The sequence below is a fragment of the Lepidochelys kempii genome, chromosome 1 (genome assembly GCF_965140285.1).
Source record: "Lepidochelys kempii isolate rLepKem1 chromosome 1, rLepKem1.hap1, whole genome shotgun sequence".
NCBI lineage: Eukaryota > Metazoa > Chordata > Testudines > Cheloniidae > Lepidochelys > Lepidochelys kempii.
The window spans coordinates 114,035,357-114,050,480 of NC_136380.1; the positions used below are offsets into that span (position 1 = coordinate 114,035,357).

The 15,124-nt window shown below is 40.7% G+C and overlaps 1 protein-coding gene and 1 long non-coding RNA gene across 11 annotated transcripts in view; one reads left to right on the forward strand and one right to left on the reverse strand.

The window, feature by feature from the left end:
• LOC140914062 (uncharacterized) overlaps window positions 1–13,554 on the forward strand; it is a 46,212-nt gene extending 32,658 nt beyond the window's left edge. Inside the window, exons 2-3 of the long non-coding RNA XR_012159754.1 lie at window positions 560–752; window positions 12,737–13,554. This is a non-coding gene — a long non-coding RNA (uncharacterized LOC140914062). The remainder of the gene's footprint in view (window positions 1–559; window positions 753–12,736) is intronic.
• LIMS1 (LIM zinc finger domain containing 1) overlaps window positions 1–15,124 on the reverse strand; it is a 140,883-nt gene that overhangs the window by 29,089 nt on the left and 96,670 nt on the right. For 9 of the 10 annotated variants that reach the window (XM_073350950.2, XM_078853768.1, XM_073350930.2 and 6 more), the window contains 2 exons: window positions 11,201–11,360; window positions 1,283–1,349 (listed from right to left, as the gene is read on the reverse strand). In XM_073350950.2, the coding sequence (XP_073207051.1) occupies window positions 1,283–1,349; window positions 11,201–11,360 (227 nt within the window). Of the gene's footprint in view, window positions 1–1,282; window positions 1,350–11,200; window positions 11,361–15,124 lie in introns of those variants that run through there. The other variant, XM_073351000.2, reaches the window with a different exon arrangement.

A 15,124-nucleotide genomic window follows, 5' to 3' on the forward strand; every position in this document is an offset into this window, starting at 1 on the left:
TTAGGAATATTGACTATGTATCTGTATTTCAAATGTGCTACTTTGGGGGATGCCCACTGCCAACACTTCAGATACAACAATGGAAAAGCCAGACAGGGCGGATGGCCCATCAACAAGGACAATGGACTGTAAAAAAAAGCTTAATCTTCCTGTGAACCTGTGGGTCAGCCTGTGAAGAATGGCTACAAGGGCCCCACAGAGTCAGGTGGTCTTGTCACATGATACTAAAACATTACTTGGGACTTCTTTTAACTTTCCACTGTAAGGAAAGGGGGGTCCAACTAGGACACAAAGAAAAGGAGGACTTGTGGCACCTTAGAGACTAACCAATTTATTTGAGCATGAGCTTTCGTGAGCTACAGCTCACTTCATCAGATGTTTACCGTGGAAACTGCAGCAGACTTTATATACACACAGAAATCATGAAACAATACCTCCTCCCACCCCACTGTCCTGCTGGTAATAGCTTATCTAAAGTGATCAACAGGTGGGCCATTTGCCACAAGTCCTCCTTTTCTTTTTGCGAATACAGACTAACACGGCTGTTCCTCTGAAATAGGACACAAAGGACTCCCGCCTTATGCAAATACTATTTAAGGGTGGGGAGTGAGGTAACCCAGGTCATCAGTTCTCCCCTGCTACCCAACCCAAGATGACTGCTGGAAACAACGAAGACTGAACTGGAGGAAAGAACTGAACCCTGCTGGAAGGGCGTTTGGCCTGTGAAGAAGATTATTAGAACCACATTTAGGGTGAGAACATACATGTAACCAGTTTCTTTAGTGTAGTAAGCTTAGTTTGTGTGCTCTGTTTTATTTTCTTAGTAATCTGCCTTGTTCTGTCTCCTACCTCCTTAACTACTTAAAATACACCTTTTATAGTTAATAACTTTATTTCTGGTTTATAATATAACCCAGATTATATGATTTCTAACTGGGAGAATGAGAAGTTGTGTATACCCTCCTCCACACTGGAGGGAAGAGGCTAATTTCTTATAATTTTGGTTTTGTACTCCAAGGGAGGGTGGACATCTGGGTGCTGTGGCAAGCTCCTTAAGCTGAGCCTTCCCAGAACGGATCTCTGGCTCTCTGTGCAGCGGGGTGTGGCCCTGCCTGTGTGCTTGGCTGGAAAACGCTGGGGAGCCTATCCCAGCAATGTGAGGTAAAGGGAACTCAGGCTGGCAGAATAGTCTGACTCGGTGTGCTTGGTGTAATCACAAGGATTCCATTCTTTTCCAAGGTTATATGTTGAACTTACATTAAATGATCAGTATAAAACTTACCACACTGATGACAGCAAGGGGCAAAAAGCATCTGAAAATCATGTTCACAATACTTCCTTCCTTCAAACTGAAAATGGGAAACAAACTGGAAATTAGAGGAATAAAAAGTGTACTTCACATTTCACATCAATAATATACATACCATCACAATACTATATCATTCCCAGATGCAATTAAACTGTAAAAGATGACTTGGCTATAACAAAAATGAGACATACAGAAACAGTTTTTTGTGGTAGACAAACTGATCAACCCCTTGCATACTAAATCTATCTACCTTACGTTAACATTAAGCATGCAATATATTATTTGTTACAGTATTAACTCTGCTTTTAAAAAACTGAGAGTCTAAAGCTTTTGCTCTTTGTTATCATTTACAGTTTGTCAGACAATATTTAAGTCAGACAGGATACACAAAATCTGATGCAACATACAGTGCTACTGGCAGGAATTAACCTTTGAATTACTGGATCAACTTATAAACGCCTTTCCTACTAGGAAGCATTTTCTCTGAACCCCTCTGATCTCCTCTGCACTCTGCACTTCCTGAAAGAATGGTGCTACATATTGGAGGAAATAAGTGCAGGAGAATGTTCATGTCAAAAATCTCTGCAATTTACTGCGCAACACAACTTTCCAGCTCAGTAGTATAACGTACAGAAAAATGTAGGAAGAGAACTTCCATTCAATTAATCTGAAAAACTGATGAGGCTAAGGAAGTTCATACCTGATCTCTTTCTCAACAAAGTTCTAGATTTGGAGCTTCAAACTGGCCTGTTACAGAGTTTGAGGCTAGACACATGGCTTGAATTTAGATCAGAACTTTCTCAAAGTCCAGGGTGGTTCAGACGTGATTTTCTGGTTCAGGCTCGTCTTCACAGAAACAGACGGGAAATGATTTCAAGGAAGTGAAGGTAGTGCTGTAGAACAACTACTATAATAATATATAGGCAAACATGGCTTGGAATGAAGGGGAGAAACTGCTCATGTATGGGTGCCTTCAGGCACCTCATAACCCAGGGGACGACAATCTGCGGCTCCAGAGCCGCAGGAAGCTCTTTGGCTGCCCCCTTGCGGGCAGCTGTTTTTTGAGGGGGTGCAAGGTGCAAACTCTGGCTGGGAGGCACTTACCACAGGCAGCTCCTGGCCAGCAGCGCAGCAGGGCTCTGGCCCCACGCCTCTCCCAGAAGCAGCTGTCTCCTGGCAAGTCTCTGCGTGCCCTTTGGCGGGAGGGGGCCAGCAGGTCTCCATGCGCTGTCCATGCCCACAAGCACCGCCCCCGCCCAGCAGCGTATTAATGACAAGGCCTAGGCCTAGGGCGGCAAATTTATAATAGCAGCCAGAGGCTACTTCCCTCAGCGCCAGTTTGCGCCCTCTGCCCCCGCCCCAACTCCACCCCTTCCCCACCCCCATTCCCCACCCCCTCCCTGCCCCTATTGGTCTGCTTCCCCAAATCCCTGCCCCGGCCCCGCCTCCTCTCCTGAGCGCGCCACATTCCCGCCTCTTCCCCGCTCCTTCGCAAAGCTGTTTCGCGCACAAGCACTGACAGGGAGCGGGGAGAAGCAGGACCCGGCAGCGCGCTTAGGGAAGGAGGCGGAGGCGGAGTGGAGGTGAGCTGGGACAGCAATTATTTCAGGGCCTAGGGGCAGCAAAATCTTTAATCCGCCACTGCCCCCACCAATGGGAGCTGTGAGGACAGTGCTGGGGGCAGAGGCAGTATGCACAGCTGCCTCCCTTGAACCAGGGGCACGCAGAAACGTGCCAGCCACTTCCGGGAGCAGCGTGGGGCCAGAGCCCTGCTTCACCGCTAGATGGGAGCCACCTGTGGTAAGCACCTCCCAGCCACAGCCTGCACCTCGCACCCCCTCCCGCACCCCAACCCGCTGACCCAGCATAGAACCACCTCCTGTACCCAAGCTTCCTCCCAGACCCCACAACCCCCTTCTGCACCTCAATCCCTTACCCCAGCCCAGAGCCCCCTCCTGTTTATATTCAAATCAAATGGCAGAAGTCGCATTAGAAGTATTGGTGAGTGGTGATAATTTTAATATACTCAATTATTATTAGTTGATAAATTCTAACTCTACAAGGAGCTTTGCGTGTGATGCGGGTCTCGAAATATTTTGGTCAAAGACAAAAACAAAAAATGGCTCTTCTTCTTTGAAAGGTTGCCGATCCCATCGTAACCAGATGCAAATGCTAACTATGTTAAAACTAGACATCTCATTATGTTTACTATAAAATGTTCGGTATTTTACAAATTGAGACAACCATTAAAATGGAGTCAATAGGAAGCATTTTCAACTGGAAACTAAAAAACAAAACAAACAGTGAATATTAAGCATAAATTAGGAATAGTATAACATTTACACATTAGCTCCTGTATATTACTCTATTATGATTCTCTAAGGATCAGAGAATTTTTATCTTTATGAACCATTATACAGCAGGGTGAGTCACACTGAACTGTCTAGCAGGGTGGCGATTTTATGATGCAGACTGCTCTCCACTATCAACTTGAGATCCCAAGCTTAGTTCTCATGCTGAACGTCACTGCGGGCACTAGAAATGAAAAGCCAGTGTTCTACAGTGAGTCATCCAACCTGTCTGATGTTAGCACAAATCAAATATGCCAAACACTCAGTAACGTCATACAGCATAATGCTATAAAACAGATTATGTATAAGAGTTGGAAAGGATCTGGACATGAACATATAAGAGTATGAAATCTGAATGCTTCCTGTTTTGTGTTATTGAGTGATACAATGGAGCTCTATCTATACATGTTAACTCTGTTTGGGGATCATTGCCACTGCACGCAAATCTACATACGCCCAACCTGAAGCAAATACTCACCAGCAACCACACACCAAAAACACTAACCCAGGAACCTATCCTTGCAACAAAGCCCGTTGCCAACTGTGCCCACATATCTATTCAGGGGACATCATAGGGCCCAATTACATCAGCCACACTATCAGAGGCTCGTTCACCTGCACATCTACCAATGTAATATATGTCATCATGTGCCAGCAATGCCCCTCTGCCACGTACACTGACCAAACTGGACAGTCTCTACGTAAAAGAATAAATGGACACAAATCAGACGTCAAGAATTATAACATTCAAAAACCAGCTGGAGAACACTTCAATCTCTCTGGTCACTCGATTACAGACCTAAAAGTCACAATATTACAACAAAAAAACTTCAAAAACTGACTCCAACGAGAGACTGCTGAAAAAAGTAGAGGAGACTCTTCTTCCCCATCTCTTTTGGTTTTTGTAATCTTACTTGTTAGTTTGTCACTTTAGTAGGTACAAAGTTTTCTGATTCTCAGAAATGTGATTTTCAAGTTGACATAGTGCCTTTAGCTGTGATCCTACATTTCTGTCCACCTGGCGAGGAATGCAGGACTCCTAGACCCGTAGGGAATTCCAGACTGTTACAGGCCTGGTGTAAAGCATGACTTGGATGGTGGCCATCTTAATAAAAAGTGTAAGCACTTTTGCAACCCTGCTTTCAGGAAATATTACTCTACAGACAACCTTAGATCTTTCAAATATACTGCAAACTTGACAAATCATTATCGATCAAGCAGTTTGTGCTCCAGAAAGATCCCAGGAGAAAGTATGTTTCCAGAATCACTGCAAGTGATCTGGTTCATACACAAGAAGGGGACACAAAAGTAATTTATTCCTGTCTCTCTCTATTTGGGAAATTGTGTTCTCCCTCAGATATAGAAACACCTAAAAAGAGCATTTGGTAGAAAAATGTCTGCAGAGATACTCTCTGCTGGTAGTAGTAGTAGGAATTCGTATGGTTTATTTTTAAGTTGGACCAATTAGCACGTATTTGTATCCCTATAACAGATGCTTTGACAAGAGCAAAATAAAGCTGACAGGCATTCATGGACCACCACCCAGGACTGGAAAATTATTCTTTAGAGCTCCTGAGATCAAACAAGACACTGGGAGGTTCTATTGAGCTCAGGCCTGAAGGAACTCTCATGTTCAGTCTATCCTCCTGCTAATTGGAAGTGAAAGCTAGATGCACAAGGGAACTCGAGTGCACAGAACTGTTCTGTGTAGCATAACGAAGCTCAATGGCTCTGTCATACACAGAACACAAGAGTGCATCAAACCATAGTAAACATTATAGGGCCTCTATTTCTTCACACTAGTGGGGTGAGTCTATAATGAGGTTGAGGGCCCATTCCTTAAAAGGCTCAAAGTGAGCAACACACTTGAACTATATAAAAAGAGGTAGCCTGCTGTTAACCAGAAATATCCCGTTAACTCCTAAGTTTCTGACTTGTAACAAAAGGAATATTTCATTTGCAGAAAAAGTAAAAATAAACTGAATAATGAAGCAGCTGGTAACATACAATTAAGTGCAGCACTGTAGTGCACTATCAGAAATCCACAAAATAAATGCATATTTACCCACCTTTTCTGATCCTGCATCCAGCATTCAATAATATAAACTGTACAACTCAGGATTTATTGTGAAGATGGCAGTTTAACAAGATGCACAACAGATGCTGCTTAGTTTACTAAGATTTTAATTTTTTTATTTTGTTTTGCTTTATTTTTAACATGTAAGTTGATTAGAGAATTCGTATTGCATAGGGTTAATTTAATGGCTATTTTATATATATATATTTAAAATTGAGGGTGTTCAGTTATATATAATTTTAAATCTAGATGGACTCCAAAAATCTGTCATACTTGTTTCTAATAACAGGAACACAGAAATATAGGAATTGCCAAATTACGAGACTGGATCAGAACAGTGGTCAACTTAGTACAGTATTCTGTCATCAACAGGGACCAGTACCAGATAGTTCAGAACAAGGTTCAAGAAACCCTGCAGTAGTTAGTTATGGTGTAAGGTGCCCCAGGGAAAGTTTACTCCTATTCCCCAACAGTAGAGGTTATATTATGCCCTACAACATGTTAAGGGTTTATATCCCTTCCGAAATTCCTCAGGGTATTTCTTTTACCGTATAATTACTATTATAACTTGGATATTCTTACTATCCATAAATGTCTAATCCTTTTTGGACTCCTTCTCAACTTCTGGCCTCAAGGAGATTGCAGTGAGTTCCACAAGCTAGTTTTGCATTGTGTGAAAATATAATTCCCTTTACAAGATTTGAATTTGTCTTTCAATTTCAATTAATGTCTCACAGTATCAGACAGGGTGAACAGAAGTTCCCAATCTATCTTCTCTGTACCAGTCATTGTCTTCTACACATTTATCAGGTCCTCTCTCATTCCTCTCAGCTAGGATTTTCAAAGGAGCCTAGGAAAGTTAAACACTGAAATCCCACTGAAGTTCTAGCTCCTGGGGCTCTTCTGAAAATCCTAGCACATCTCTCTGATAAACATGCCAGTCTTTTCAATATCTTTACGTATGAGAGCTTATCCATGCCTCGGATCAATCTCAGCACCCATGCCTGAACTCCCTCTATTTTTGTTTTATCCTTATCCGATCCAATCTGCGCATAGTATTCCAGATGAGGGCATACCATTGGTTTATACACTGGCATTATTTTACTCTCCAGTTAGTCTCCATTCCATATGTATCTTAACATTTTGTTTGCTTTTTAACCCCTGTGGCTGCACAGTGAGTGGAGGTCTTCCTGGAGCTGGCTGCGGTAATGTTCTGCTCTTTTTCCTGTTAATACAGAATGCACTTAGGTATATGACTAGATGAAATTAGTTCATGAATTATGAAAAAAATCTTTGGTATAAAGCTTGGTTAAAATATGGGTGTTTAAATACATATTAGATAAAAATGTGATGGTTAGTGTACCTATTTTATAAAATTTAAGAGTTGTGGTAAGGGCACTTAAATGTAGTTGTGAACTAGCAGGCAAAGCAGCTACTTCTCTCAGGAGAAACCTTGCTATATCGCAATTAAAGAGGAAGACAGCAGAGTCTTCTTCGTGGCTTCTGCTAAAGATTTTACTCCTCCATTAAGTGCAGAATTGGGTCCTCGGATTGAAACCATATTGTACAAACACTGCAAATAGTACTCACACAAGTAATCAATGTACCAACATTATCTGCATTCCACATCGCTACTCTACCTGATTTAAATAAGACTACTTGTATGTTGCACCTGTGTGGAAATGTTTTAAGGATTGGGCCGTAATCTACTAATTTAGGGAGTGCCACATTATCAGCCACAAAACTCTGAAACAGCTAACTTAATCAGCACTCATTCCTGAAGCATTTCCCATAGTCTGACTTGATTCTACCTTGCAAAACTCCACACACACAGTAAACAAATTTTGGGGGGGGGAACAAGCAAGTAAAATATTGATTTCATTAAAATATTGTAAATTGAGGTTAGTAGAATTTGTGCCTCCACTGGTAAATTTTCGTAACAATTTTGCAAGCATGTCTCAAATGCAAAATGTGTTCATAGTGAAGGAAGAATGAGTAACTTGCACCAAGTTACCTTGATATTGCTCACATGTCAGTTACTCAGTTCCATACCCTTGCATGACAATTGCTTTTAAATGTTCTACAAGTGTTGGCTGCAGATTTTTTTAAAATGCCCGAAGAGCAATAATTGTTGCCTCAAAGAAGGCAATAACGTCCAAACACAAAGACCAAGACTTTTTTTCCCCTTTAAATATGTGCCCCAGTTAGGCTCCGAACTATGTGAATCAAATTTTCAAAAATGAAACTGATGGGTGCTTTGAAAAATTGGGCCACTTACTTACGAACCTCAATAAGGATTTAGGGCTCTGATCCTGTTCCCATTGAAATCAACGGCAATGGTAACCTTGAGTTCAGTGATGCAAGATAATGCCGTATGTGCCTAACTTAAGCACCCATTCTTTGAAGTCTCATCCCCAATATTTTAATAATACTTTGTCCTTCTACAGCACATTCTTCCAAAGTTTCACAGACAAGTTCATCATCACATGCCCTTCCTAGCTAAGAATTATCCTCATTTTACAGGTTTCAGAGTAGTAGCCGTGTTAGTCTGTATCCGCAAAAAGAAAAGGAGTACTTGTGGCACCTTAGAGACTAACAAATTTATTAGAGCATACGCTTTTGTGAGCTACAGCTCACTTCATCAGATGCATTCAGTGGAGAATACAGTAGGAAGATACATATACACACAGAGAACATGAAACAATGGGTGTTACAAACAGTGTGTATGGTAACACTGTGGGGGAGGGGGGGGCGCAGAGGGCTCTGCGTGTTTCCCTCACCTGTGGGTACCTCCCCTGAAGCTCCCACTGGCCACACTAACCCGTTCCTGGCCAATGGGAGCTTTGGGGAAGGTACCCACAGGCAAGAGCAGCGTGCAGAGCTCTCTGCCCCCACCCCCCACCTCCACCCCTCGGGGCCCCAGGGACGTGGTGTGGCCGCTTCCCGGAGCGGTGCCACAGGGGTGGCAATCCCACAGGTCGGATCCAAAGCCCCGAGGGGCCGGATCCGGCCCGCAGGCCGTAGTTTGCCCACCCCTGGACTAGATGATCACAGTTGTCCCTTCTGGCCTTAGAATCCATGAATAAATCACATCCATTGGCTCCTGTGTTTCTTCCAGCTTGGCCAGACAATCTGTGCTTTCACACCAGAGACAAGAATGTTAAGGGAGACATTAAATAGATAATGGGGGAGGGGAGAGGCATTTGCTTCATTCTTGATGCAAAGAGCCTAGATACATCCAAACAACACAGGGGCACTTGCTTATGCTCTTTGAGACTATTCACATATGGCTGTGTGTGAGCACTAAAGGGATTTTAACCTTTTTGGGTTAGGTGTGAACATAGGCTGAGTTGTGATTTAAGCCCTTTTTTCTACTGTGCCACTAAAATGATACCCAAGAACTGCTCCAACATCTGAGGATTTGCAGAATTCCTGCAGGATTGGATCCTCAAGCCAGCCAAAGAATAACAAATTCTCAGCAAGCTCACAGCAATCAGCTTGCCCCAGTCTCCTCTCCTACCAGCCAGTATGCTGCACGCACTCCTTCCAGATACCTTCTGGCAACTACTACAGTATGCCCCAGATATAGATCTCATCCTGATCAAGTCCCAGTTAATGGCTTCTACCCAATTGCCTCTTCAAACCTGTTCTCCTTCCCTTCTCCCAGTAGCCTTGCCTCACTCTGTTATTTATTTCTCTGTGCTTGACTGTCTCTTTCCCATCCACTTCTCCACCTCTGCCCAGGCTTGCCCTTCCCTACCTCTGCTTTTGCAGCCCTATAGTTCTCAGTACTCTTTTCCCCCTCACAACCAGGCATCCTCCTGCTTCCGGATGCTTTTCCCCTCCTTACCTAGCAGTTTGTGCTGCTCTGAAACCAAGCTCCTGCTCCCACTACTCCACTCAATAGCCCAGCTCACCTCCAGTTGTATCTCCTTCACTCTTGAATTAGAAATAGAACCAGTGAAAATAAAGATGCAAGAGATGCGTTTGGTGGAAAGTCCAAAGATTCTGACTGTACAGGAAAACAGGAAGGGCCAGGGGACGTGGCAAGAGTGTTAACTGAAATAATAATATTGCTTCTTTTCACACTGCATCATGTCAGAAGCACCTTAGAAGTGCTAGACAATGTGAATAGGTTAGTAAGAGCTGGTTTATTCCATTCTGAGATTGTAATGTGACATAAATCTTTCCATGCTGCTGCTCTAGGTATTTTATGTGATTACACGGGATTGTAAGCATTTGGGCAGTGACCCTACCTTTATCCATTTTGTAAAGTGCCCCATACATTTAAAGTGGTGAATAAAGGGTTATTATATATAAACTAAGACATAAAATAACCATTAAATAGAAGTATCTATAATGGACCAGTATTTAACGGCTGTGATTGGGCTAGGATTGCCTCGTGGCAAAAGCACGGGACTGGGATGAAGGAAATCTGAGTTCTAGTCCCATTGTGGCCACAGACTTCCTGTGTGGCCATGGAAAGTCACTTAGAATAGGATTTTCAGAAATGCACAAGAGAGTTAGGCACTTTGAAAAATCCTTCTCAAACTTTCTAAGCCTCCATTCCTCATCTGTCAAATACCGTATGGACAATACTTGCCTATCTCCCAGGCGTTAGCCTGTCCTACACAAATCACTCAATATTTTCTAGACTGGTCAAAAGCTCTTTCTAAGGTCACTTTGTACTAGGTGAAAATAGCCCACCCACAGCCTGAATCCCCATGAAAGAGAAAAGAGGTTGGGAAAATTGGATTAAAATTAAAATATACATTTGACCTGAGAGAACATACATTTTAGAAAAATATGCTAAAGCGCCCTTAAATTCAATGTTTAACGATTGATTTAGAATATCCCCAGATTGCTATGCCAAGGAACTGCATAACAAAAGTGATACAAGTTCTGACAGTATAATACAATGGAATGAGCAAAGCATTAACTCAGAATTGTTTTAGTTTTATTAGTTTAAAATGCTAAACCTTATTAGAAATGGTCCTGAAGTAGTATACCTGATCCAAATCCCATCATACTCTTGGTACATTCAAATCTGAATCTGAACAGCACGTCATGGGCTCATCTCTAATAGAAACACTCTGGGTGAAATCCTGGCCATAATGAAGTCAATAGGATCAGGATTTTACTCTCTACATTACATTTCATTTTAGTAGCTGTGTTTTCTGCGTGCTTCCAGTACAACGTACATAATGTGTCTTTATAGGCAAAACTCCTCCACTCCCACATTATGTACGTGTCATAGAAATGTCCCATAATGTGTCTTTAAAGGCAAAACTAGAAATGTCTCTACTTCTTTCTGCCTCTGCTGGATATTTCTTTTCAAAGAATGCTCCTACCATTCTGTGATAATATTTTATAAACAAATGAACTATCAGTATTTATCATTTGTACATTATAGAAAATAAAAGCCAAGAAACTCATGGGAGAAAAACATTTTAAACACCTTACCTCATAAAAGAGCCCTTCAGGGAACTGCTGAAAGCACTGGGCACACACAAAACACTGTTCATGGTACAGTTCACCATTGCTGTTAACAATCTTCTCAGCAGGTGCAAAGCCCCCTTTGCAGCGCTCACATATGGCATTTGCAAGAGCATTTGCCATATTACTGTAACAAAAAACAAACCAAAAAGAGATTGTTGATCTTTTCTAAAATGAGGGGATAAAGAAAAAGGAAACACTCAGTTCCACTGATTTGATTTCATTTGTCTTTTGAAAAGCCAACTGTCCCGATCAAACTTCCACTGAAGTCATAGAAATCTTTCCACTGACTATAATGGGAGTTGCAGCAGTCCCTTAATGGAGGAAAAAGTTGTGAGATGTTTCAATTCTTTTTCTCAAAGCAGCACCCTATTCTAAGAAATTTTGGTCAAAAATGTATGTTCAGGCTTGTATGAGGGGAAAAAAATAGGTTATATTTTCATTCAATCAACCACTACAAGAAAGAAAATGGAAATAAACAAATTACAATGATTATGGAAGACAAGAGCCAATTTCATCAGTAATTAAAGATGTTTCCCTATCTGAGATCAAAGCAAGAATATTGTTCTGAAAGTGAATATCAATTCAAAATATCTGAGGCATCAATAAAAAGGATAGAACATATTTAACATAACTGCTATGGCAGAAATAATCAAGAGGTAAGGAATGGTACATGGTAAAAAGTGTTCTTTAGATTTATCCATTTTGAAAAATGACTTGAAGCTACATGGAATTTGAATAAGAGATTAGGAAAACTTCCAAATAATGCTTGGGTGTGCTTCTTAAAGGCATGTAGTAATAACATTATAATACAACATTTGCAAATATCAGAGGGACTAAACTCTAACTTTTAAGGACAAATCCTCATCTGCAATAAATCAACACAGCTCCTTTGCAATCAAATGAGGAACTCCTCTAAAATTTCAAATTCCATGCTTGATTTTTCACACTGCAAGAGGCTTTCTTGCTTAAATCTAAATTCTCAAAACTTAAGTCTTTGAGACTAAGTTTTGTACTAAATACTTATCTGTAAAATGGAGAATGCACAGGACAACTCTTAATTTTCATAATATCTGACAAATGTTAATAAAACATGTTCTAGAGTGTATATAAGAACAATTTCAGGTATTCTAATTTGTTGGTAATCTGATTTGATCCAAACAATCAGAAATTTAGAAAACAATCTCTATTTTATTCTTCAAAAATAAACATTTTATTGTTCAGAAAAAAAATCATGCTCTATCTATAAATATAAAAGGCTCAATCCCACACAAGGTGCTGAGTGCCCGTGACTCCCATTAATTTCCCATTAATAGGAGTTGGAGGATGCTCAGCACTTTGTGCAGAATCAATCTGATACAAAGTACTAGCAAGTATACATTTGATTAAATAGTTGAAAGCTGCTCTATTCCTTATCCTGTTGTACCACACAAAAGGCTAACCCCTGGTTAAAGAAAGACTTGACTAGTTATTATTAATGGGCTGCTTTTTTCTATTCTACAGCACTTTACAGAAAAAGGGGTCTTCCAGAGAGATACCTGCATGAACAAAATCCCTGACAAAGAGTATTAAACCAAGAACATTTTATCCCACAGGGGTTTCAGTCAAACATATACAAAAATAAATGCTTGGAGCGAACAGCTGTGTTTAAGCTGCATATCTAACTGCCTTTCTCCACAATCTATTTCCATCAAAACCATTGTGCTTTATGGAAGAGAACTGAATCGCTTAATTTGTCATACCCAATAACAGAATAAACTGGATTTGACGCGAATATTGATCACAATATAAACTGTGACCTTTCTTTAGAGCTCAACAGCTCTTGAATACTAAGCATGATAAAAGAAGACTACAGCTTAGAATTCAACTTTCAGCATTTGTCAGATATGAAATAATCTAGGCAACAGCATAAAATGAAGAAACTTGGAAAATTACAGCTTCAAGCAAAACAAAGCCTTATAACCCTCCTTTCTCCCAAAAAATGCACAAATATTTCTTCACTTTCCTTTGAGAAATATGTATTCCTATAGCACTACTGATGAATGTAGAATGGTTTTCTATTGTTACCAATGGGACAGTATACATTTCCCCCATAACTTACAGAACCTAAAATCAGAAGTCTCACAGAGCACATAGTCTATTTTACAAATCCAATCTAATACGTGTAATTGAAATAAAACTTACTGAAATTAAAGTATGGTTTTGTTTACAGCAACTGTTGCAAGTTTTAGTAGAGATCAAAACTAGAAATATATCATAGGAATAGTAAGGTTTACATTAGAGAGTGGTTCAAACACATTCTACATGAAATTTCACTGAAAAAAAACCAACTTCAGATTTTAAAATGATTTTACCACAGTAACATCCCAACCTGAAAAAGTGAACTTACAATCTTGCATAAAAGTCACAAAATTCTTTGTATACTTTTATGTCACTGTGCCTACGTTGTAATTTTGACACTGCTTTCTCGCCTTCATTTCCATTGGTATTATGGACATCATGAATACCCCTGTGTGGAACTTCTTCATTCTCTGGAATCATATAGGAGTGAGCTCTGTTTTGGAATTCCATATTTTCCATAATTGGAAATCCAATTAATTTAATTCTTATTTAAAAAAAAAATCAACTGCTACAGTGCAGAGAAGCTGCAGACAATAAAGTTGTGAGAAACAATATGCGGGACTTCCCCTTGTTCCCAGCAAAGTGATTTACTTCCACAGTTTCACATCAGTTAGCCAGGCTTGCCGAGCTCTCTGCTAGAGTTTCAAGTTAAAAGTTCACCAGCAGAGGAGTTACAATGACATGCTGTGATTTGCTAAGATCCACTGGAACGCATTCCATTACAAGATGGTAAATCAAACTTGGGAAGTACGTACAGTCTTCACTATCTATTGCTGATAATAAGAATTCCATTCAGACATAGAAGAGCTATTTTATGATAAGCATACATGACTCAACATATTCACTGTCAAACTCATCAACAGTTACTATTTATTGGGGAAAATGATTCCAATAATACTGTATCATGAACACACCAAGAAAAGTATTCTATATCATTAGATACAGATTGCTTTAAAGTTCTGTTAGACTAGATTGTAAAATTAGTCTTTTACAATGTGTGCGCCTTATGTATCTTCTCAGTCAAATGTGCTGAGTTTACTGATAAACATTTTTCTTTCTGCCAGCATTGCAGAGAAGATATAGCTATAAGTGGATCGGTTATTTTCCATTTTGTCTCACACATCATTAGCTGAACTGCCAAATAAGTTCCAGTTGCTGATGTAAGAAGCAGAAACAAATAATCTTGATTTTCAGTTACCAAGTTGTGTTTACAGAACTGCACTGACAGATAAATCCCATATAGATCCGAAAGCTGAATGAATTTAATATGGCTATTAGGGAAGGGAGCAGGGGAAGCAGATTATAAGGATGTCAATCATCCTATCATCACAATGTGAAGCTCAAATGTGGCGGCAGCGTGATGAGAGGAGGCAGGATTCAATGCTGAGGCTGCTGGAGGACCAAACCAGTATGCTCCAGTGTATGGTTGAGCTGCAGCAAAGGCAGCTGGAGCACAGACTGCCACTACAGCCCCTGTGTAACCAACCGCCCTCCTCCCCAAGTTCCATAGCCTCCACACCCAGACGCCCAAGAACGCGGTGGGGGGGCCACCGGCCAACCAGCCACTCCACCACAGAGGATTGCCCAAAAAAAAGAAGGCTGGCATTCAATAAATTTTAAAGTTGTAAACTTTTAAAGTGCTGTGTGGCATTTTCCTTCCCTCCTCCACCACCCCTCCTGGGCTACCTTGGTAGTCACCCCCCTATTTGTGTGATGAATGAATAAAGAATGCATGAATGTGAAGCAACAATGACTTTATTGCCTCTGCAA